A 25,168-nucleotide genomic window follows, 5' to 3' on the forward strand; every position below is an offset into this window, starting at 1 on the left:
GGAGCTGGCAAAGAAGTTGAGCAAAGACATCGTTAAAGCAGTAGGCGCTGTGGAGGACTTTCTGAGAGTTAGATTGCTGTTTCCCCTTGCAAATCCACTGCAGAATTTCGTTGAGAAAAAGGTGGCTTGCCGAGTCAAGTACGAGAACGTACCAAATTTCTGTTTTCCCTGCAGCAAGCCGTCGGATGGTCGTCCAATCAAGGAATGAGGTCGGGTTGCGACCTGGCCTGTCTGTTGGAGGAGCTAGTACGTGGGGAGGGTAGATCTGTTCTTTTGCCAATTTACAGAGGGGGCCGGGGTGTCTTTGTAAATGTGAACTGCTTAGTTAATTAGAGTCAGCGTCAACTCTGAAAAATTTCATTACACTACTATGGAGTATGGAATCAATTTTTAGTCACAGTCAAAAACTATTTGTAGAGATTTTTTTCTCTTACCACCTCTACTCAAGTCAAAAACTATGCCTGGCTCTACGGGCCCTGCGTGCCGCCGCCGCTGCCACCGAGGGAACTGTGACCCGCCACGCTCTATATCGACGTCCACATCCGCGCAGATAGCTCGTCACGTGTCTGCGCTAGCATCGCCACCACACAATTCCACCACGGGTATGGGCTACCTCGCATGCCCTCATGGATAGGGGCCACCTAGCCCTGGATCCACGCAACCACGTCATCGATCTACACCACCTCGCCTTCGATGTGCACCGTCCGGCCCTGGATCCGGGCCACCCCATGTGCCACCACGGGTGGAGGACCTCGGGGAAGCAGCACGCCGCCGTTGGGGAAGGAGCTAGCGCCGCTGGTAGAGAAGCGCGCTACCAGGTTGCCACGCATGCCAAGAGCCTGCCAGGAGCATCGCCTGGGCTAGGCCCGTGCCCGTGCTGCAGCTTCGGCCAAGCCACATGCCCGGCAAGGCCGCGCCACCGCGCCGCTAGCTCCTCGATCCAAATAGGTCGTGCTGCCCCGCTCCTCGATCCATATGGCCACGCCGCCTTAGTGATGGAGAGGGAGAGGGAGGCACAGGAGAGTGGGTGAGAGAAGAGAGGAGGGGACGCTCGGGAGGCATGTGAGAGTGGGTGTAGAGAGGGATGCACAAGACAGAGGATGGGGCGCTCAACTGCTGAGTGAGGAGGCGAGTTCACCCTTACTCCCCATCTCTTGTATACATAAAAACCCGATAGTTGATTGGATATGGGCTTTTTTTGGGCTACGGGATTATTAACCGAGGTAGGCCTTATACAAGGCCCACCTTTGGAATAGAGGTATTTTTGGAGGCGGGTCTTTTTTATAAAGCCCATGTCAGTTAATGGAGTTTAGGAGGCGGTTATTCTCGGTAAATTAATTTTGCAAGGTCGTTGACCGTGACCACCTAGGTTAATCCTAGATATTAAACTAGGCGGTTGAAAAGTCTGTCCGCCTCGGAAGCCAATTCATGCCTTTGTGATTCATGTATTAACTGTGGCCTTTTGATGGAGATGGTTGCCTTTGCCCGCCTCGGATAATGGAAAATATATATAACAGCAATATAAGGAAACCCCTTTGTTCAGTATACATAGTTGTAAAGAAACGGAGAATTGTTACATATGTGCGGAGAGGTAATATATATTAAGTAAATAAAAAATATGCAAACAAACAACTCTACGCATGTAGCAGAGTGCTCCGGTTGAACAGGAGCAGTTTTGAGCTGGGGAGCAATTTATTTTATATTTCAGCTTGTTACTGCTGGTTGTGATGTTGCTGCTGGCTTGTCTTTTGTTTGTTTGTCGCAGCAGAAGAGAACCAGCCAAACGACGAGCAATACAGGGACGAGCATGACGACGACTTTGGTGCTTGTCCCCCACTTGCGAGCGCTGCCCGCCGCGTAGGCTCCCAGGAGAGCCACCAAGTCCAGCACCACTGCTCCATACAGCGGCGAAAGATGAACAACGACAGAACTCGCCGTCGTCTTCGCCGTCGTCGTCGTCGCCGTCGTCGCAGCTTCGTCGTCGTCTTTCCGGCGAGGTCCCCAGATCATCCGGACAAGTAGCCAGGCGATGATGTTGATGGAGATCATGAAGGACGCGGAGTTGTTGTAGAAGAAGGCGTTGTACCGATGCTTGCCGGTGTCGTAGAGGACGGGGCTCCCCGCCGAGTGTCCGTCGCCGTCGTCCCTCCAGGTGCCACCCGGCGGCTTCAGTCCCGTCAGGTACGTCACGCTGGCGCCCAGTATTCCGACCAGCATCAGATACGTCATCGCGTCGCCGTCATCCTTGCGTTTTGCCTTGTTGGTTTTGGCTTTTATTTTGGGCCTTTTTTGGCCGCCGCCATCATCATCATCATCACCTTGGCGAATTCTGGCTTTCTTATCGTTGCGTTTCTTCACGTAGATCGCCACCGCGAACGCTGCGACTGTCAGCAGAGACGCAAACACCAAGACAACAATGGATGTCCTGAGATGCAGGGAGCTCCCAGCTGAGTAGGCACCCATGAGTCCCAGCATCCCGGCCACCATGCAGACGTAGAGCGCGTAGCACCGGATGCCAGGCTTGTACAGGTTCTGGTTCAGGAGGAGGACGATGAGCGCCACCGACGCCATGAAGCTCGCCGCGTTGCAGTAGTAGAATGTCTTGTAACGGAGCGGGAACTTGTCTAGGAGCACCGGGAAGCCGGCGCGGTGCCCGCCGCCGGAGGACGACGACGAATCGCCGCCGCCGTCTTCCTCCCAGGTGCCGCCCGGCGGTGTCAGGCCAGCTTGGTACGTGAGCGTCGCCGCCAGGATCGCGAGCAGTAGCAGCACGTCACGCCTCTTCTGCAGCTGCTTCTCCTCCTGCCTCTGCTCGTCGACATTCTTCTTTTCACCCTTTTGTGCCGCCGGCGCCGGGGTGGTGCTTGGATCCTCGTCGGCGACGGCGTGGTTCTCACCACCCTCTGCAGGCGGCGGTGGTGCCGGGGTATCTAGGGTGAAGAAGACGATGTGGATGACGACATAGATGAGGACGGCGCCAGCCAAGGCCACCGTGTACACGGAGGTGGAGGTGTCCCGTGCTCCGCCGGCGGCGAATGCGCCGATGAGGGCGAAGAGGTCGAGTATCATGACCGCCTCCAGCGCGTGCTTCCGGACCAGACGGTCGCTCTGCAGCATGACCATGATGGCCAGGGACGCCACTAGGGCTGCCGAGTTGCAGTAGAAGAAGACCTTGTACCGCACGGGGTGCGTCGTCAGGAGGATGGGGTCGCCCACTCTGTGACCGTGCCCGGTTTCCGCCCACACGCCGCCCGGTGGATCCACCCCTGCTGTGTAGGCAACGGTCGCCACAAGGATGGCAAGCAGCTGCAGATCTTCACGAGTCTTTGCCCAGTTCTTGTATGGTAAAGCTTTTGTTTCGTCGCTGCTGTTCATTGTGGATCCACTCCTGCTGTGTAGAGTTTTTGTTTCGCCGCTGTTAATTAATTGTGGATGGTAAAGTCTTACATGACATAATAAATAGCACGAGTCATTTTGAGTTATTGTAACATTATACTAATAAATTTACTACACTACCGGAGAGCCGGTCTTTGCCGTGTGTTCAACTGTTTGCCGTGAGCAACACACGGCAAAGGCCAGGTTTGCCGTGTGTCCAGCCAAAGCACACGGCGAACTCGAGGCACACGGTATACTTGGTCTTTGCCGTGAGTCCCGCACGGCAAACACAAGGTACATGGCGAATTTAAACCTTTGTCGTGAGCAACACACGGCAAAACTGGGCACACGACAAAAGCTAACGCCCGCCCCAAGCCGTCAACTTTTGCTGTGTGCGGCCGTTAGGCACACGGCAAAGACTGGGTTTGCCGTCAACTTTCGTATGTCGTGTTTATTGTGGCAAATGTGTGAATACTGTGATATTTGTGTGCTATGTGTGATTAATGTGAGTTGTGCTATGATACATATGGCTGCAAAAGCAAAAAAAACAAAAAAAACCTAGGAAGGGGCTTTGCCGTGTGCTAGGACCATAACACACGGCAAAGAAGGGGGTTTGCCGTGTGCTATGGTCATAACACACGGCAAACTCGCCTGCCAGGGCGCCTATGCCAAACCTGTGAAGGGGGTTTGCCGTGTGACACACGACAAACATTCTTTTCAGGAAAAACCAAAAATATTTTATAAGTCTTTGCCGTGTGCGCTGCTTAGCTCAAGGCAAAGCCCTTCCGTCAAGCCCGTCTCCCACCATCCGTCACCTTTCTTTCGCCGTATGTCAAGTTTGACTCACGGCAAAGCTTCGCCATGTGCAGACAATTTGGCCGTGAGTAAAGGTAAGGTTCGCCGTGGCATAGTTTGCCGTGTGCTCTTCGCCGTGAGCAACACACGGTAAAGCCTTCGCCGTGTGCTACTTAGGCTTTGCCGTGTGCGCCACACACACGGCGAACCCCCGGAATCCGGTAGTGCTAGATTACTACAATTCCTTCTAAGTGATTTGCGATAATTTGTGGTTTTTTGTTTTATTTCAACCACCCTTAAAAAAAGTTAGGTAGATTTGTAGTGATGCTACTATTAATGGAGTGTTTGGGACTACTCTGCTCCACGTTTTTCAGCTCCACTCCACGTTTTTTGGCCAAACGGTTTCAGCTCCACGCACTCCCTTCGAAAAAAAAGTGGAGTTGTGAGATCACCTAAAGAGGTAATCCATAAACTTCAGTTTTTTGTGGAGCTGCTCTATGGTGGAGTTTGTAGAACAGAGACAGCCCCTAAGTCAACCGCCTCTAGAAATATTTTTTTGTTTGTATAAGCTACAACACAATACGACATTATTGTAAAGCTGCTTTACTCTGCCTCTGCTGAGAAAAATAGGAGACAATTCTAAAAATCATCTTTGTAGTAGGACGACAAAATGTTAATCCCAATACTATATATGCCATTAGTGGTGAAATATGATTCACCATATATATGACAAAATGTTGTTGTGTTGCGACATACCACTGTCGTCACTATTCTTTGTAGCGCCACTAGCTACGCACTAAGTCCTCAGCATTATTTTGTATAACGTGAATAATTATTATTTCACCTTCTTAATTATTGGTGCATTAGATGACAGATTTATCTCCTACCATGGACTTCAGGAATATGGAAATCTAGAAATTCTAATATTACTTGAGACAAATTATCTTTAGAAGGACTATCAGTTAAATTGAACATGCATGGATGTTAAAACCAATTTATATCACTTCAAGCTAGGGTGTTATTAGCTAGTGTCCATCGACTAAAACTTATGTTTGTTTGTATGTTATTTTGCATTAATGGAACATCTATCTGTTAGTAGTGAACATTAAGACTGCTTGTGTGCAATTTTGCCAAATTCTATTACGCACTTACAGTACCAGACCCACGGTTTTTCCAGTGAGAGAGGGAGAGAGGAGTACTTTTGGGGAAGTTATCGGTGAGCATGGCTGTTTTGACTAGTTAGGCCATCCTCACTCGTAGTTTCATAACACAGTTTTCAACACATCTATATTTTAGAAACAGTGCATAGGAGTTTCATAGGAATGAAACTCTCCCTACTCATGAAACTCTTATTATCTTTTTTTATTAATATAGCTCTACATCAACATATTTAATGTGTATGAAACTCTAATGAAACCTCATTGAGACTAGCCTTAATGTGGATTTCAAACATTTATGGTAGTACAAATACATCGATTATAGATCCAAGAACTTTAATTTCTAGAAGTGTATTTAAATTGTAAACAAAGTTATTAGTTAAGGAAAGAAAATATGTACTACACATCATAAATAGTTACCTCAAAAAATGTACACATCATAAATAGCAATTGAATAAATATAATTCATGCAGCATTTAGAGGAAAAACTGACACTCAACAATACTTCATACCTTCTGCTGGTCGACTCGCTCTTGGTAGGGAGATTTGCTCTGTGGGCAACAAAGAGCAGGAGAGAGAAATGGAGATTTGTCACTGTTAATATAGATATAGATATAGATATAGATATAGATATAGATATATAGGTAGTTAGGTAGGTAGATAAGAGAGAGTGTGTGTGTCGAGACACTACTTTTATTAACCTATGTATTTGATCACCTTGTTTATACTTGTTACCCAATAATTTATTGTGTTAGTATATCCTCTGTTCCAAATTGTAAGTCTCAACTTTTCTAAAATACATAGTTTCTCCTATATATATCTAAGATATAGTGTATACCTAGATACATATCAAAATCTATGTATCTAGAAGAGTCAAAGTGACTTACGATTTGGAACATAGTAAGTGTTACGTAGTAAACTTTAGGGAAGTTATCAGTCATGCATGTGGCTGTTTATTAGATGAAGATTTCAAACATTATGCTAGTGTACAGCTAAAAATACATACATTAATACTTTATAGATCCTAGAACTTTGTTAATTTCCAGAAGTATTTACGATGTAAAATAAATTTATTAGCTAAAGGAAAGAAAATCTGTACACATGCATCATAAATAATAGGAATAGGCAGATAGATAAATATAACGCATGCGTATATATACAGAGGAAATAGATTAAAAACTGATATACTGAAATATGATTGAACTAGAAATGCCAGTAACAAAAAAAAGATCAACAGTACTTCATCATACCTGCTGTTGGAGTTCATCCTCTTTGCTATCATTTGGGCAACAAAGAGCAGGAGAGAAATGGAGGCAGCAACTAGAACAATATAGATGGTGTGCCTGCTGTCCCTGCAGCTCCCTGCGGCGTAAGCACCCGCAAGGCCCAAGAGTGCCGTGACGTTGGGTCCAAACAGCGCAAGCTTCCTTACTCCCGTCGGGATACGGTCCTGCTCCTCGTATTTCATCTTGTCAAAGCTGACGACGAGCATGATGGCGAGCAGGGACGCGACGAAGCCGGTGGTGTTGAAGTAGAAGAAGACCCTGTAGCGGGTGCGGTGGAGGCCCTGCAGCACCGGTTCGCCGGCGTTGTGGTGGTGGTGGTGCCCGGCCTGCTCGGAGTCGTCGGAGCTCCGCCAGAAGCCGCCGGGAGGGTTCAGCCCGGCGACGTACCCGATGGTCGCCGCGAAGATGGCGAGCACCAACAGGATCTCGTGCTCCTTCTTTCGCCCCTTGGCCTTGGCCTCCTGCAGGCTCTCTTGTTTATTTTGGTCGTCGTCGTCGGCGGCGGCGGCGGCGGTGGTGACGAACCATTTCGTTACCAAGGCGACGGCGGCGTAGGCGACGACGCCGGACGCGAGCACGGTGGCGCCGCAGACGGTGGTGAACCTGTCGTGGCTGCTGCCGACGGCGTAGGCACCCAAGAGGCCGAGCAGGTCGACCAGCATGACGGCGCGCACGAGCTGGAGCAGCGCCCAGTTGCCCCAGCTCTGGCCGTCCTGGTGGACGATGAGGAGGAGGAGGCCGACCATGAGCGACGCCGCGAAGGAGATGGCGTTAAAGTAGTAGAAGACGATGTAGCGGCGGAAGCTGGTGTCCCGGAGGATGGAGTCGCCGGCGAGATGCCCTTCCGGCAGGTCGTCCTCCAGCCAGGAACCCCCCGGCACGTTGAGCCCCGCCGCGTAGGTCACCGTCGCCACCAGGGTGGCCAGCAGCAGCAGGTACTTCTTCACCTGGTACTCCGTCGCTGTTTTGGTATTGTAGTCGTGGTCTTTGTGAATGCCAAACAACAGTTGCAAATACTTGTATTGTACTTGGGATTGTGACCTGCTGGCCATTCTAGCGTTATTGGGTGCTTGCATTGGTGGAGCGACACTCGATCGATGATATATCGTGATGCTCTCTGCATATGCATTAATATAGAGACGCGATCGTGGAGCTCTGGCCTCAGCTGGCTACCAATTTATAGAGACGCGATTGATCCGGCTGGAAGAAATAAAACTGCATGCAAAAGTGATGTGCGTGTGTCCCAATGATGGCATTACTTGATATATGGTCATCTTATTTGGGACTTTATTCCGTTGCCAGTCTAGCTAGCTAGGGTTATCGAATTTGGCCTTTTGCATTGGGTGTATCAGGCAAGTGATCATTGTCAGCACGTTAGGTTTCGGTCCCTCAAGTGTCTTGTGCACACTGTTTGTTCGGAAAAGCCTAATCAGCAAATAACAAATACTATAAGAGTACTACTCCTAATACGAGTCGTTCTATATGGTACATATCCTGCATGCATATGCATCTAGATCTAAATGGTTATGGTTCAAAATGTTTGCAACATGCATGCATGCATTTGCATGAGTCCAGGCTCCATATATAGCGTGAACTATATATATATATATATATATATATATATAGTACTCCCTCCATCCCAAAGTGTAAGTCATTTCAAGAATCTTGGACAAAGCATTTTCAAGTTTGACCAAAATTATAGAGAGAAATACTATACTATAATAAATTTGGTGAAACTTAGAAAAGTTTGACTCTACAAGATTCTTGGAATGACTTACAATTTGGGATGGAGGGGGTGGAGGGAGTACTAGTATTCCAAAACAAAATTATTATTCCTGGCGGTGAGGAAAAAGTACAATTATTCTGTGTGTCATCCTAGAACCGACAGAAAAATTAAAATATTTATATCAGTACTTGCTCACGAGAATTCGAGTCTTTAGTTACTTGATGAATTATTATTTCTGCACGAGCGGTCATTTTCTATTGCTCTCCATGCATGCATGCACCCCCACCATTAGATGAAAGAAAAAGCTTCTTCTCCAAACTATATGGGTACTGCCGACTCTGTAAAGCGAGCGGGGTCCACCCAAAGGTTTCTTTGATTTCCAGCCTTGCTCATGGTATTCCCACGCAACACAATAGAAGACCTTTACACGACAGGATTCGATTCCTCGTGTCATCTGTGCTTGTTCTGGTGTCATTAATCTTTCGGAATTGATTGGGTATTACATATGGGCTATAGATTTTCACATGCGGTCATTGCTCCGATGTAGTCGATCATGTTTATCTCAAGGTTTGAGAATTACACTGTATAAAATGTAGACGCCCAAGACACGCATGCGCACTCATCAAACATAAGTACGCGAGTTTTATCTCTATAAGCATCTCAAAAAGATTGAGCCGATAGATTTTGAAATTCACGAAGTTATCAAAGACACCTTACTATTGATAAGAATATCGTCTACCACTAAAAACATAATGCTATTAAATCCTACAATAAATTAATCTAGAAAAATACGAGTACCTTTGCTACACCGTGATCTTAAACATGAGTGACATGCTTTTTTCGGTTGCATGGTTTTGGTCCGGGAGAGCGTTACTATTTCCACTCTGGCCGGTAACTAGTGGATCGATCCCCATGCTGTCAGCCTGTCACCCTACCTGTGTTGGGATTTAGTGGCAATCCGAGCTGTTCCCATGCCTTTCTTTGACTGTTTGATACATATACATGGCCCATATGTCCCGGTGATTTGGCCTGGCTCAGAAATGGCATGGCAGATGAGAGGGCTGTTCCTAGGCATGTTGGCCCGTCTAAGTCATCTCGTATCATATCATATAAAGATAAGGATGATGGTCTAAATAGGTACTCCAGTTTAACTTATATTGAACTAAATAAGTAATTTTTTTCTTAGTTTTTCATTTAGTTTATTAAATTAGACTAAAGAAGAATCATGGATATCCATTTAGAGCACCAACTTCATTGCACGCCCTCTAGACTTCTCTCTTGCTCGAGGCCACTTCACTACACGGCGGCTCAAGCGATTCACCCAGAAGATACTTTGCAAAATGACCTTGCTGCCGCTGACTGTGATGCATATCGCCCACAAAAGCATTATCCAGGTTGCCAGCAGCCAAGCACTATCGGAATCCGGCTCTTTGGCGACTGTTTTTTTTTTGGGGGGCACCTGGTCTCCAAGCCCTTTGTGGAAGCCCATTAAAATAAATTTCTTTTGGCAGTCACATCATCATGATGAAGTAGATATGGTCCGACACGGAATCAGATCGCCATGACTTCACCCCTCTCGACGTATGGCTGCAGTCACTAAAATCCAACCGTCAAATCGCATCCAACGGCGAGATGGATGAGAACAACCATGCTTCCAGCTACCTGGTCCTTGACCCATGAAGAGCCGGCCTGTTTCCGTGGGGCTCGTTTCTTTCTTTTTTTTTCTTTGCACATGTTTATTGTTTTTGGCGTGGCCCTTGGTTTTTTTGGCGTGAGATTACGGCACTTGTTTATGTTTTGGCACGAACCGCAGGGGTAAGGCACAAGGCGATCATGCATCTCGTCGCCTTGCATGCTCAGGTGCCGGCGATCCTCGTCGGCGTGCATGCTCAGGTGTCAGGTGCTCAGGTTCTAGTGTACTCTTACCTAGTTGCTTCTGTCCTCCCTAGTAACTCATTCCACCATTTTGGGTTTGATTCATGAGAAAATCTGCAGGTTTGAGATGGAAAAGTGAGGGAAACATCAATTTGTTGCATGCATCAAAACTAAATCTGAAATATTTGAGATCGAAGAGAAAAGGTGTGTCATCATAACATTCAAAGCACAATTACGGGTTGCATAAATTGTTATGACCTGTGCTTCCTATCTAAAGTCCTGCACAGTTGGTACACAATGCAAGCACAATTACAAAACACAAATCTTCAACAATCCAAGCACGGCCACCTCATCCATGGCATCTTGATGTTCCCAGTTCAAGCACTTGTTCTGAAAATTGCTCTGATTGCAACCTGCTGAAAATTGCGGCTGCAAAGTGCAGATGAAGCTTACAAATCAGGGGCTCCACCTCGACTGTGATTGACGGCGGCCGTGCTGGCGACGAGCAAGGAAACCCCTTCAAAAGCACCAGCTTTGGGAGCGGCAACAACTGGCACGCCGCCACCTGGTCAATCGAGGAGGAAGTCGGATGCGCAGGATGCGTGACCTCGCAGAAAGCGGAACCTCAGGGTCAATCGAGGAGGAAGGCGGCGGCGGAGGACAAGGATGAGTCGCCGCCGGTGGAGGAAAAGGACGAGTCGCCAGCTCTATTTTTTTCCCGAGAGAGAATGCGTGTGTGCTCTGGTCGTGGACTAGTGGGCTTTCATGGGCTGGACTAGCTGTGTGGCGTGCTAAGCGTGGAGGCTCTTGCCGTTGGATATGAACGGACGGTCTGATTTCCGTGACTGCAGCCATACGTCGCTCGGGGTGAAGTCAGGTGATCTGATTCCGTCCGACTCACCAATGCTAGTAATGAGGATTGAGCAAGCTTTGCAGCGTCCCAGAGCAAAGAACCGATTCCCTTTTGTGGAGCACGTTTCGATGAAGAATGTGTTGTACTTCTTAGACAAGAAAAGGGTGCTCTACTTTCCCTAACTGAAACTACTAATGCAAACGTTAATTTATGATAACTTATTAACTTACATATGACCGGATTCAGGGATTAATAATCCAAGCATGTTAAGATGGACATGTGTGCAGCTTTGCTCTTCATCGAAGCAAGCATACATATGCCGACACCAAAAGCGCAAAAGTTAGCGTATTCTCTCACTCCATCTTCACAAGCATATTTAAATACCACGGGAAGAGAACCGGACACCATGCGCGCTGTGCTAGCTTAGGTTGCTTATTCCCCTGAATAATACAAAAATGAGGCCAGTGTCCAGTGAGATATAATGCGGAGGTTGGCGGTGGCAACCTGCTGATGGACAAACGAAGGTAACATTATTTATTTTTATGTTTTTTGCTTAATTTCCTTTTGCCTATTTAAATGAATACTCTGTCTATATAGTGTATATATATTCAGAGGCTGCTTAGACCTATCTCTCCTAATTAGTTGGAGTACTTGACTATAATCGGAACGTGCAAAATGATGGATAATAAGGTTAAGCAATCACTATTAGAGATGGGCAGGCATTTCCACTTGCAGCCATCTATTTATTTTTCTGTGGCAATGATTTTCAGAGGCATGCAGCTGCTCCCTGTTTTGTTGCTATTTTTTTTTTTTATAAAACCAGCTAGTTTTTATAGGCGGTCATCGTAAGCTGCTGGATGAAAACCATCAATAGTATTCTTAGACCATCGGCTTACAACAACTGCATGCCTATAAAAAAACAATTGCATAGGCACCTGGCCCTTTAAAATGTTAGTAAAAATGACATGTATATGCTCACAGACCCCTTTTATGACGGTTTGGCATGGAAATGTTTTTTCTCAAACACACAAAAGGTATGCATGTCTTTATATTTAGAGAAAATGTTCAACACAACACGCCTTACCGGTGCTCTAGGGGGTCAATATGTTGTACATGAACGCTCTAACCATCCCTAGTGTACTACAAGTTTTACGTTAGACAAAGATTAACCCAAATTGTGGCACCTGCTCAGAGGCTTATGCCCGGGCCGCCGAGTGGCGGCGGCGTTGCTTGCATGTGCCCACCTCGCCATCTGCTAGGAACAACTCACACGGCGCCTGCATATGAGCAAGATCACCGTTGTACATTTCGTTGTACGCCTTCTAGGTCGACGTAGATATGGAGACGGCATACCGCTGGTTACCAAGGCACTTTATGACAAGATACTCATCTTGCTTGGAAGCCGGGATGTGAGATACACTTTGTGCCACAATCCACCAGGGTGGTGCATATCTACCATAGGCTGTGTTATCTCCAAGCAGCTCCAGGGGAAGCGGCTGCCTCTGCTTTTGTGATTTGCTTGGTAATGTGTTTGAGGCATCTCTCGTTATATGCAAATGTGACTCTGCCACATATAGCAACACCTTTTGTAGAGAGAGTGGTGGATTGGATGATGATGGGGCTGCTCAAATAAATGAAGAAGTGTTTGTTTAGAAAATGAAACAATGGAAAAGATGCAGAGAGAGAGAGAAGTATAGCATCTATGTAGACGTACTTGCTCGGGAGTGGGTTGGGGTGGCTTGGCTAGGGACGGGGGCAGCGTGAGGGATGTGGTGGCAGTGATTGGCAGCAAGGGGCGGTGGCATGGGGTGCAGGCATAGGGACATGGGGCAACACCGTTGGGAGGCAAAGAACGAGAGATATTTGGTTTAAAGAGAAAAGCTCTATTTCCTTCTTGATTGGAATAGTTGCAATGCCCCTATATTTATAGTCCCTAGAAGCCATGCACACCAAACAATCTAGCAGGGAATCCTTATAGGTTTGGATTCACCTTTTACAAAACAAACTATGAATTTTTCCTAACGGGACACAGTTGCCACTACATCGGAGGGGCGACTCGGTGGCGCACCCCGCTCTTCGCCGGTGATGGCCCGTCGCCGGCCTAGCTCGACTGCGTCTCTTACGTAGGTTTGCTCCTCTTCGACAGATCTACCTCCTCCACCCCCTCCCCCCTGTCCAGCGTTTTGCTCCCGTTCTGTTCCGCCCGAGCTCCCAGATCTACTCATGGGGAGGCCGGGGTCGTCACGGATGTGGCCTGCCGAGGTCCGCGAGGCCTTGGAGGAGGGCTCGCCGGGACGTGTGCTTGAGGCGCTCGAACGGTTTGCTGAGGTGGCTGGGAGTTCTTCGTCGCGACGCCGCTGGGCGGATCTGGACTCGGAGGAGCTACCGCCGGCCAGCTTGTTCTTCGCTGGATCGCCGGGCTTGCTTCGGGAAGTCCTCGACCGTGGTCCTGGGGAGCGCGTGCGCCTCAGTGACTCGGAGGACTCCTCGGAGTCGGAGGATGAGTTGCGGCCGGTGGAGCTCCCCCCGACGTCAACAGGGGATGGCAAGGGGAAGACGCCAGTGGAGACGGGCTGTCGCAAACGACGCCGCAAGCGTCGACACCGACACCCCAGGCGTGCAGAAGGCTTCATGGCCGACGCTCGTCGGGGACATTCTCCGGCTGGACCCACGGCGGATGCTCGTCGGAGGCGGTCCCCGGATGGTAAGTCTCCGGCTGGACCCACGGCGGATGTTCGTCGGAGGCGGTCCCCGGACGGTCTGGCCTCGCCGCCGCAGCCGGCGGAATCGTCGAGGTGTTCGCCGTCTGCCCACCCGGCGCGTATGCGCGGGCCTCTGGATGCTGATGGCTTCTACAGGGTAGCGAGCAGGAAATTCGGGCATCGGAGTACCTCCCCGCGGTCGCCGAGGTCTCCGAGAACCGATTGGGACGGGCTCTGTTACAACTGCCTACGTCCGGGACACGTCCGGGCTCGATGCCGGTATACTTCCAGATGCTACAACTGCGAGGGAGATGGCCATATTGCCGCCGTATGCAGGGAGCCAAGACGGCGGAGGACCCTCAAGCGAGGACGTTCACCAGTGTCGGTGGGGCGATGGCCTCGTTCTGATGATGGAGGCTCGCCGCCACGCGTTCGACGTCGACGTCGGGTGCCGGCTCCGCCCCTGGGGCGCCGTGCAGCTTCGGCAGACACTGGGTCATGCCGTTCAGTAACAACCCCGCCGACGCCGAACTCTGGGGGCTCCGTGGCGAGGGCAGACCTTGCGAACTCTGGCGGTTCCGTGCGGATGGCGGGCGCTACAGAGTCTGCGCCGGCGCACCCGCCGCCGTCGACGCCGCCGCCGCCACCTCCACCACCGTTGCCGCAGCCTCCGCCGTTCCGTGCGCCTGGGAGAGGTGGGCCTCTTGATGAGGCGCCCAACGTTGGATCGCTGACCGCTGTAGCAGTAGCGAACGGTTTGCTCCAGGAGCCCCTGACCGTAATTCCACGGTGCCTGAGGCTACAAGAAACGGATGATACTCTGGCCAGCTTGGCCCTAGTGGCCACCATTGCAGGAACACGGCCATTTATCTCAACTTCTATGGTCTACCAGGCGCTGCTAGACAGATTTGAGATAAGGAATGATCAGGTGGATGTCCGTGTGCATGAGCCTGAGGACTTCCTGGTGCGGTTTGCGGTGGAGACCATGGACAAGGGTCTCTGGGGCTGTCGAGGTGGCTTTTCAATATCGTGTTGTGATTGCTTTAAGAAACATCCCGGCACATGCGCGGAATGCTGAGACGGCACAAACCATTCTAGGCCGCTGCTGCGCGGTGGTTCAGCTGACAGACCTTCGTGATCGCCCCATTGAAGATGACAGGGAGCTCTTTGTGGTTGCTTGGTGCTCGCACCCCGCACTCATTGAGCCGAAAAAACTCATTTTCATCCCGGAGCCGCGAGTACAGTGGGTGGAGATGCACGCCCAGGAGAGGGTGCAGAGAGGGCTGCATTACCTGGTGCGTGTCCGCATCATGGCACAGCAGAACTTTGGTGAGTCACCCGGGACGCCACCGGATACTGATAAGGAAGACGATGATCAGAATGAGGATAACAGGGACAATGACGACCGTGCGTTCGATTACTGCCCAACGCCATGCAGAGACAGTGATGATGACTCGCCTGATTCAGACCCGAGACATGGGCGACATATGCCGTACTGTGACTACCCAGCCGAGCTTCCAGAGGATGCTGAATATCATTTGGGAACGATCATGGTGGGACAAGTTCCCTGCCTTACCTGTCCTTTGAGGAACGGGATGATGGTTACCCCTGGGTGGGCCGAGACCCATCTACGTGCTGTTGCTGATGATGCTGATGATGCTGCACCCGCCACTCCTGAAGACCGTGCCCGCCCTAATAAGATTTCTGCTGGCCTAATCCCTGATGGGGCGGAAGCTGTTAGGTTGGCAGGATGGACATCCTCAACGCCTTCTACGGGTTCTGGCTTTGTAGGACGCTATCTAAGAATTGCACCTACACTATTGCACGCAGGCAATTGTGCTCCAGCTGAACCTAGGGCGACTACTCAGCATGTGACCTCCCTGTCCCATGACATGTTACAGCCTCAGGACTGCTCGGTTAGGGAGCTGGAGGAGGGCCACGCCGGGTTGCCACCACGGGACTGGTGGGCGGCGCTGGTCGATGCGGAGTTCACAGAGGTTCAGAGGCCTTGCCGGTCTCAGAATACCTAGTTGAGGGAAGCGGTGCTCCCTAACGTTTCTGGGCTTCAACGGCCTCAGGGACCGACTTGGCCTCCATGTCGGATGGGGAGATGAACACAAATGATGCGGCCAACCGGGTGCAATTGGAATTGGAGGACGAGGTCTGCATACCTATACAAACTCCCCTTGTCATGAATCGGCCTAGACTGCGACGAGCTCGCTCGCCTGTTGCGGTTCACTCCCTGCGTCGGAGTGGGAGGATTGCAGCTAGATCGCGTGCGGCTAACGCGACGGCACAGGCGCAGCGTGTTCTACTAAAGAAGCTGGGGATTGTGATACATGACGCAGAGCCAGATAACGACATTCAGCAGAAATTCAAAAATGCATTTGCTGGAAATATGTCGCTGAATAAGCGGCATGCCCTGCAGCTGTTCCTCCAGGGAGGTATCGACCTTGCCGCTATGAGGTTGGACCTTGATGGAGTGGAAGAGGAGGCGCAGTGACTGCCACCCCACCTTGGAGGTTTATTTGGTGACACAATGTTACACAACCAAGGAGTGACGGTTTGGAACGTGCGCGGTGTCAATGATGTTGCCCGCCGCAGCGTTCTGCGAAACTTAATTTTGGCGCAACGTCCGTCGTTAATTTGTATCCAAGAGACTAAGCTCTCAGTTATTTGTAACGCAACTGCAATCGAATTCCTAGGTCCGGCGTATGATTATGTCTACCTTCCTGCTGTTGGGGTGGCTGGGGGAATCGCCTTGGCCTGGGACAGGGAGGTCTGGGAAACTTCGGAGATCTCCATGGGCCGTTTTTGCGTGTCAGCTGGGATGCAGCGTCTCGGAGCCTTGCCAAACCTTTGGAGGTTTGTGGGGGTTTATGGGCCGCAACAAGATGAAGAAAAGATGGAATTCCTCTCTGAATTGTCGCAGCTCATGATCTCCTCGCCGGGCCCTTGGCTGGCCGCTGGAGATTTTAATATGATTTATCGAGCTTGTGACAAGAATAATGACCAGCTGAACAGAAGAACCATGAGAAGATTCCGGGGCTTTCTGGACCGTTCACATTTAGTGGAGATTGAGCTTTGTGGCAGAAACTTCACCTGGTCCAACCGAAGACAGAACCCGACGCTCGTCCATCTTGATAGGCTGTTTGTTAATGCTGAATGGTTAGACTTGTTCCCTGCCCATTCTCTGAAGGCGCTCTCATCTGATTGCTCTGATCATTGCCCTCTATTATTGCTTCTAAATGCGCCGTTTGGACTTTTGCCACGGTTTCGTTTTGAAAACTTTTGGCCGAAAGTCCCAGGATACGATGAGGTTGTGGCGTCTGCGTGGGCGACGGTGCCACCGGCGTCGGATGCCTTTCGTCTCCTTGATCAGAAATTTAGGAATGTGGCAGTTGAACTCAAATGCTGGAGCTCCTCGAGGATTGGGAGCATTAGGCTGCAATTGGCAATGTCTAGAGAGGTCATTCTGAGATTTGATGAAGAACAGGAGCGGAGAACTCTTTTTGACTGGGAACAGGACCTGCACAAGCTACTCAAGGTTAGGGTGCTCGGTCTATCCTCACTTTCCAGAACAATAGCCAGGCAGCGCTCTCGGGAAGTTTTTTTGAGAGAAGGGGATGCGAACACTCGGTTCTTCCATCTCCAGGCTTGTCATAGGCAGAGACAAAACAGAATTGAATCCCTGGCGGTTCAAGGGGTCGAACTGCTATCTGACAATGCCATGGCGGATGCCATCTATGAATACTATAACTCGGTCCTGGGGAGTGATTTTGTACGCTCAAGAAGACTTGACTTGGCTGTGATAGGGGTAAGAACAGTGAATACTGAACACCTGGAGATCATGTTTACTGAGCAGGAAGTGGCGGCAGTGGTGAGGGATTTACCAAATGACAAGGCTCCGGGACCGGATGGTCTGACGGGGCTGTTCTACAAGACTGCTTGGAACACAATCAAGTCAGATATCATGAACGCGATGCATGCTTTCTGGTCGCGTGACTCGAGAAGTTTTCACAGCGTTAATGAAGCCTTTTTGCTGCTTCTAAAGAAGAAAGACCAGCCGACAGAGATCAGAGACTATCGCCCGATTAGCCTTATACACAGCTTTGGGAAGCTAATCACGAAATGCCTTGCAAACAGGTTATCCACGGTCATTGGAACCCTGGTGAGAAGAAACCAAAGTGCGTTCATTAAGGGGCGAAGCATACACGATAACTTCAGAGACGTTCAGTTAACGTGCAAACACTTGCATAAGCGGAAGACTCCATGTGTTTTGCTAAAGGTGGATGTCGCCAAGGCCTTTGACTCGGTTGCTTGGGTTTTCCTCCTAGAGGTCCTCCAGCATATGGGGTTTGGCCCGAGATGGAGGGACTGGATTTCTGTTTTGCTGTCGTCGGCCAGCACGAGGATTTTACTCAATGGAAGACCTGGCCGACGGGTATGCCATGCTAGGGGGCTGCGGCAGGGGGACCCCCTCTCACCGTTGCTGTTCGTGCTGATAATGGAGGTTCTGAATGCTCTCCTTGATTGGGTGGAGGAGCGTGGTTTCCTCACCCCTTTGCATGGGATACCAGGCGCTAGGGTCAGCCTCTACGCTGATGATTTAGTGATATTTGTAGCACCGCTGGAACGAGACTTGCTGACCATAAGGGGAGTGCTCTCAATCTTCGGCCTTGCTTCCGGCTTATTCTCCAATCTGGATAAAAGTGTGGCGACACCAATCTTCTGTTCACAGGAAGACATGGCTAGGGTACAGAACATCCTGATGTGACGCTCTGAAGCGTTTCCATGCCGCTATCTTGGTATACCGCTCTCTGTTCACCGTCTTAGACGCGCGGACGAGCAGATTTTAGTGGACAAAGTGGCTGCGCGGATCCCAACTTGGAAGGGTAAGCTTCTAAATCCAGCTGGTCGAACGGCACTGGTCAAGGCAACTCTCTCGGCCATTCCAGTGCACACGTCCATCGCCTTGTGTCTCTCTCAGTGGGCAATCAACTTGATCGATAAACTGCGAAGAGCTTTTATATGGGCAGGTTCTGAAAATGTGACAGGAGGCAAATGTAAGGTTGCATGGCTAACTGTGTGTCGTCCGAAAGAGCTGGGGGGATTAGGCATCACTGATCTTAGGAAAGCAGGCTTGGCACTCCGCGTGCGTTGGGTTTGGAAAGACACGACAAGCGGGAGAGCGCCGGCGACCTGTGAGCGCGCGGTGATTGCACTCTTTCAGGCTGCAACGGTGCACCACTTGGGCAATGGGGCGTCGACATTCTTCTGGACCGACAGATGGCTTAATGGGCGCAGTTTAGAGTTGGAGGCCCCGACTGCTTTCAGAGCTGTTCGAAGGACAAAGAGGTTTGCCACGGTAGCAGAGGCATTGCCGGAAAACGCATGGGTGCATCATATTAGCGGACCATCGTCGTTACAGATGCTCATTGACATCGCGCATATCTGCGACCTCATTGAAAATATTGAGCTTTCTCAAGAACCTGATACCTTCTCTTGGAACCTGACGCCTGACCAGTGCTACTCGGCCGCTTCTGCGTATGGGGCCATGTTTCTCGGCTCAGCCCCTGTCTTTGGGGCCAAGCAAGTCTGGAAGACAGCTGCCCCGCCGAGAGTGCGCTTCTTCTTCTGGCTGGCGGTGCATAACCGGTGCTGGACTGGAGCTCGTCGTTATCGTCATGGCTTACAGGATTCTGATATCTGCATCCTCTGTGATCAGGGGTCTGAAACGTTGGACCACATCCTTTTGGGCTGCTGTTTCAGCCAAGAAGTCTGGCATCTTTGCTTGGGGAGGGTGCACCTTAACTTGGATACCAGGCTTGGGGAGCGATCGGCGCTGGAATGGTGGATTCATTCTAGGAAAGCCGTGCCCAAATTCTTCCGTCGAGGCTTCGATTCCTATGTCTTGCTTGTTGGTTGGTCGCTTTGGAAGGAGAGGAATGCCAGGACTTTCCAAGCGCGAGCTACGGGCGCGCAAAGGCTGGCTGCCCTCATCAAGGACGAAGCGAACGTTTGGTGTGAAGCTGGAAATGGACATCTAGCTACTTTGCTGGCGCGTGCAACTGCTTGAGGGCCCTTCTCGTGTTTTGCAGAGGGTTTAGGGCTTGTTTGTTTTGGGGTTCTGCTTGTGGGGGTAACAACGGTGTTACCTTGTAAACTGTCCTTCGAACTTTCTACTGCTTAATGAAATACGCGCTTAAGCGTGCTCTCAAAAAAAATTCCTAACAAATCTTGATTCTATTTTCCTAAATAATTATCTATCTATTTTCGTGAACTACTTAAAATATGGGGATAACAAGGGAGAGGTGCGGCGCCACTCCATTGGACGCGCCTGTTGCCCGCGTGCTGGGGGCACCCTTGGCCGGATCACTACCCCTCCATGGGCCCTGCCCACTGAGCCCATTGGGGAGGGCCGTTCTTAGGACCATGACAATGTAGCATGTTGAAGCGGATGAGTACTGTAGGGAGCTTCTGTCCTACTGCTCTAGGCTGCAATTGCAGAAGAGGCTTATAATTTGCTTTTGTGGCTTGCTGGTGGCGGCTTGTACATTGGACAAGAAGAGACCGAATTCGTTTAGAGGGGTTTAGATATGTCCGTATCCGAGTCCGAATATTCAACATCCGATACCGTATTCGTATTCGAATACTTAAATCGTATATTTATGATGTCGACATCCAATTCTATCTTATCTGACATGATTGACATTATTCGTATTCGAATCCGAATCCGATCAGAAATATGAAAACAAATATGATATTGGTAATATCCGTTCGTATCCGATCCGTTTTCATCCCTATCTATAGTTAGATTAGAGGAAGGATGACGCAGAGGATGATCTCATAGCTCAAGCTGCTACAGATGGAAGGAAAAGGCATATGAGAAGGGGAAGCTTCATTCATGGTCGTCTGGCCAGCCACGCCCGCCTTGTTTCACCTCCACTAGGCATGGCCACGGTGGTCAAGGCTTGGTGTGACACTATGCTACAGTTTCTGTGTCATGGAGATGGTGTGGATTGTTGGGAATGACGACGGATAAACAACGAAGAACACAAGATCAAATTACAGCGGAGACATAAGATTTAACGTGGAAAACCTCTCTAATACGAAGAGGAAAAACCACGGCCACCAGCAGCAAACACTCCTCACTATTATAATGTGCAACTGAATTTAGAACATATTTAATGTAGATCCCGATGCTAGCATGGCAACGACTGAAGTTAGCTCTAAACCATGCGGAATGTTAGATCTTGATAATGCACATTTCTTTTTAGTGGTGGTGTTTTACATTTCCCTTGTGAATAACTCTTGTCTGTCTCCGATCGATTTCGACAGCATGGACTTGGGGCATGATGCCAAAGAGGCATGGGACGAGTGGGAGATCCACTGCCTAGTCCTCGCGAGCCTCTCCCTGCAAGTTTTCCTCTCCCTCACAGCTGACCTGCGGCAGCGCAGCGCATCACGCGTGCTTTGCACTCTGCTATGGCTAGCCTACCTGTCCGCCGACACGGTGGCCGTCTTCGTCCTCGGCCACCTCGCCGTCCATGCGCAGGCGCCGAGGCACGAGCTCATGCTGTTCTGGGCGCCGTTCATGCTGGTCCACCTGGGCGGGCAGGACAGCATCACGGCCTTCTCCAAGCAGGACAACGAGCTGTGGACGAGGCACCTGCTGGGCTTGGTCACTCAGACAGCAGTGGCTGGCTATGTGGTGTCCAAGTCATCTTGGCCGGATATCCGGCTCAGGGCTGCCATGGTGCTCATGTTCCTGTGTGGATTCTTCAAGTATTCTGGGCGCACATATTGCCTTTATTCAGCAAGTCCAAAGATTGTTAGGGCTTCAACCATGGCTGGTTTGTGGTTAATACAATCTGATCTGCGACATGGGCAGCAAGCTTCTGGAAATAGAACAGAGGTAACATATGCTAAAGAAAGATTCGAAGTGATGTTCCAAGCTGACAAGTGCTGGGAATTTATAAAAGACCAAACTCGTTTCACCTCTGAGGTGGAAGACATCATGTTAGTGGATACTCCGGTTGATGATGTGCTCATCACCATAAAATCAGAGGAACTATCAGACATAGTGATGGAGTTTAAGGATATGCCAGACCGGTGCGTAGCTTACCAGTACGTGGCCGCACATCTGGTACAATCCTACCAATGGCTCTACACCAAAGCATCACTTTTAAAAATTGTGCAGGATTTGGATTCCGAAACGCGTGCTGATACATTACTTCACTGGCTAATTCTTGTCCCTTTTGATCTCACTTACAACCTATTCCAGTATATTTCAACCGCAATAGCGCTGGTGCTCTTTGTGTCTGCTCAAAAGGAGGGCCACCATAGTAAAGCCGATATCGCTGTGTCCTACATATTGCTCATTGGGGCCATAGTCCTGGATCTGCTGCCTGCCTTCATGTCCATTGTCTCATATGCAAGAAAACCATTGCGTCCAAGATCAGTGTATGAATGTGCATTCTTCTGTGTTTCCAGCTGCATTCAGCCTCAAGGCTGGCGCACAATAAAGCAGTGGTCAGAAGAGCTAGCACAATATAGCATGATCAGGAGGTACACAAGTCTGCGAGGCGACCATGGATGCATGTCGTCCATATGGAAATGGATCCTTAAATGTAAACCCTTGGGTGCCTGGTGTGTTGAGTTCCTTGACTTGGCAAGGACACCAGTTAGTGATGACCTCAAGTTGTTCGTCCTCGACAAGTTGTTATTCTTGGAAACCAGGATACAGGAGTGGGACTTTGCAAACTTTCGTGGCCAGAGAGCACTTGGGAAGTGGATGGACAGCCATCAGGTTCCAGTTGAAGAACCTGAAAGGTCATGCTATGCAGCACTGCATAAGAGCCTCAGCAGCGGTGTTGAGTTCCCGACGAGCGTCCTCATCTGGCACATTGCAACAGAAATCTGCTACTTCTCGGGGGACAATGGCCATGGTATTGAAAATGATGAAACTAGGACGACGACGGAGAGGAAGAAGAGGAGCAGGGAGCTATCTCAGTATATCATGTACCTGGTGTTCAAGTGTGATGTCCTGCTTACAAGCAACTCCAGGTATCTACATTACAGAGCTGTTGAAAGACTCACAGAAATCCTTTTAGATCAGTCAGCAACGGATAATCTAGATGAGAAGAAAGCTGCCATCAAGGTGTTTGATGCTATGAAGGAAGAACAGATGCAACCCTTGGTTCTGCAGAGTCCGGAGAAGGAAGCCCTTTACTCTCTGGTGCTGCATCGTGCCCACGCGGTAGCCCAGGAGCTGACTGACATCGATGATGAAGCTGACCGTTGGCACCTCATCTCGGAGGTGTGGCTGGAGATGTTTTTCTACACGGCGCCTCGTTGCGGGCCTGATTTCCACTATGAGCATCTTAGCACAGGTGGGGAGTTCATCTCGCATGTTCTTCTTCTCATGCGTTCTCTTGGCCCTTTTATGCCAAAGCCTGCTGCTTAACAGGGGCATCATGCCCTTCTCCATGTCAAATAATATAAGTGCTAATAATGTCAAATATATATATGGATAGGCGGCCTGCAGTAACTATTCTGTAAGAACACTTTTAATAAATTCCCAGTTTCTTACTCTTGCAGCGAGGGAATAGACATGGGACATTTCTCTGTTGTGATTCCAGTTTTCTGATTCAGAGTGTGAGGTGTGTTATGAGTATTAAATTCATGTAATGGGTGTTAAATACTAAGAGTGATTGTAGTAGTGATTGTTCACCGGAACTCAGCGTGGCCAGGAGAAGGGGAAGACCTGGCTTGTTTCGATACCCTTGTAAAATCTGTTTTGATAGAGCATTTATATGAGAACTGTAAATTTTTATACATTTTTTCTAAAACTTGATCAGATTTACATAAATTTGACTTAGGATAAAGCCAAATTGAACTATGATTTAGAGCTGAGGACGAAGTAGTACTTCTATTGACATTCATTTAATTAATTATATTGATGAACTAGATAAGTTCGGGCATCCATACCTTGGGGTATCAACTAGTAATGATTGAGGACCATATGCTTTTGCTGCATCCTAAAGCAAAGAATCGATGGGCTTGCTTATTCCACTGAACAGAAAAATGAGGTCACTGAGATATGATGCGGAGGTTAGCGGTGGCAACCTGGTGGAGAAACAATGAAGGTAACAAGATTGATGTTTCTTGTTTTCGTTTTGCCTATTTAAATACTCTCTGTAATGTATATATTCTGAGGCAGCATAGCCCTATGTTTCTTGTATTTGACTATAATCGGAATATGCAAAAATGATGCCTAAGGTCCAACAATCATTATATTAGAATTTAGAAAATGGGCATTTCCAGTTGCAGCCAATAAAAACAGTAGTCTATAGTTTTCTCAGGAAACGATTTTCAGAGATAGCTGCTCCCTTTTTTAATGCTATTTTTCTGAACTACTTTTTCTTTTATTGGTGGTACTCTTAATCTTGATAACGCACCACTCCTTTAGTGGTGTTATACATGTCCAACATCAGTCGGTGGTATTTTTTAAAAATGATGTTTTTTCAATGCTATATAGAGAACCAATTTATCCTTGTGAATAACTCATGTGTACTTTTTCTTAGCATGGACTTGGAGCATCTGAAAGAGGCATGGGATGAGTGGGACATCCACTGCCACATCCTCTTGAGTCTCTCCCTGCAACTCCATGCATGCCACGGCAAGCAGCCTGGCGGCACGGGCGGAGCTAGAATTTGAACATACGGGAGGAGGGCGTACAAACCGAAAACAATCATGTATATCAAAATATTACATAACAAGGTGTACATACCAGCAAAATAAACGTTTGCGTTACGATAAAAAAAAAGAAAAACTAAAAAAATAAAGATAAATTAATTAGTCTCAGGTCTCTAACCTTCACCTAATCAGTCTATTTATTTGGCCAGGAAAAGAATCACAATAAAACAAGTAGTTAAACGGGGCAAAATTAATTAGCCCAAGATCCTAACAATGAATGACAAACAATCAGTTGCATGTCGTTTAGCCTCAGCCAAGACGATCACTTAAACGGGTAAAATGGTCATTTAAATAGAAGGTTAAACAGAAACACCATAGCATTGTTAGTGTTTAAAAGTTGAGTACACGAGCTAAATAACCGTTTAGAGTTTAGACAAATAATGACAAAAACTTAGGAGATAAGAAAGATAATAGGAAGACTAATGCTAAATAATATAGATCTCATTGTTGGAAACTTGGGATCAATTCAGAAGGATTAAACAAGAAAACGCTGATTTTTAATTAACTAGCTAATTAGATTATGTAGTAGGGGACAAACTAATGTTTGATAGGCAATAATAAAAATAAAAGATATGAATAAAATATTAGAAAGATCTAGATTAGATTTTATTTGTATAAGAAACTATTAGAGATTAATA

General features: G+C 48.7%; 2 protein-coding genes across 4 annotated transcripts; one reads left to right on the plus strand and one right to left on the minus strand.

The window, feature by feature from the left end:
* On the minus strand, positions 1,532-7,665 carry LOC8079150. Its single transcript, XM_021462161.1, has 3 exons — positions 6,578-7,665; positions 5,840-5,878; positions 1,532-3,388 (listed from the first exon to the last, which is right to left on the minus strand). The coding sequence occupies exons 1-3, from the start codon at positions 7,663-7,665 to the stop codon at positions 1,705-1,707; spliced, it is 2,811 nt and encodes a 936-aa protein (XP_021317836.1). The 3' UTR covers positions 1,532-1,704.
* LOC8079151 lies at positions 11,486-23,575 on the plus strand. Of its 3 annotated transcripts, none has more exons than XM_021461034.1 (2): positions 11,486-11,591; positions 21,111-23,575. In XM_021461034.1, exons 1-2 carry the CDS (start codon positions 11,578-11,580, stop codon positions 23,236-23,238), a joined length of 2,142 nt encoding a protein of 713 aa, XP_021316709.1. In that variant the 5' UTR covers positions 11,486-11,577; the 3' UTR covers positions 23,239-23,575. The 3 variants fall into 3 exon arrangements, with proteins under 3 accessions (XP_021316709.1, XP_002449903.1, XP_021316708.1); XM_002449858.2 differs by lacking the exon at positions 11,486-11,591 and adding an exon at positions 12,911-13,194; XM_021461033.1 differs by lacking the exon at positions 11,486-11,591 and adding an exon at positions 12,911-13,190.

This window comes from Sorghum bicolor, chromosome 5 (assembly GCF_000003195.3).
Source record: "Sorghum bicolor cultivar BTx623 chromosome 5, Sorghum_bicolor_NCBIv3, whole genome shotgun sequence".
NCBI classification, from domain to species: domain Eukaryota; kingdom Viridiplantae; phylum Streptophyta; class Magnoliopsida; order Poales; family Poaceae; genus Sorghum; species Sorghum bicolor.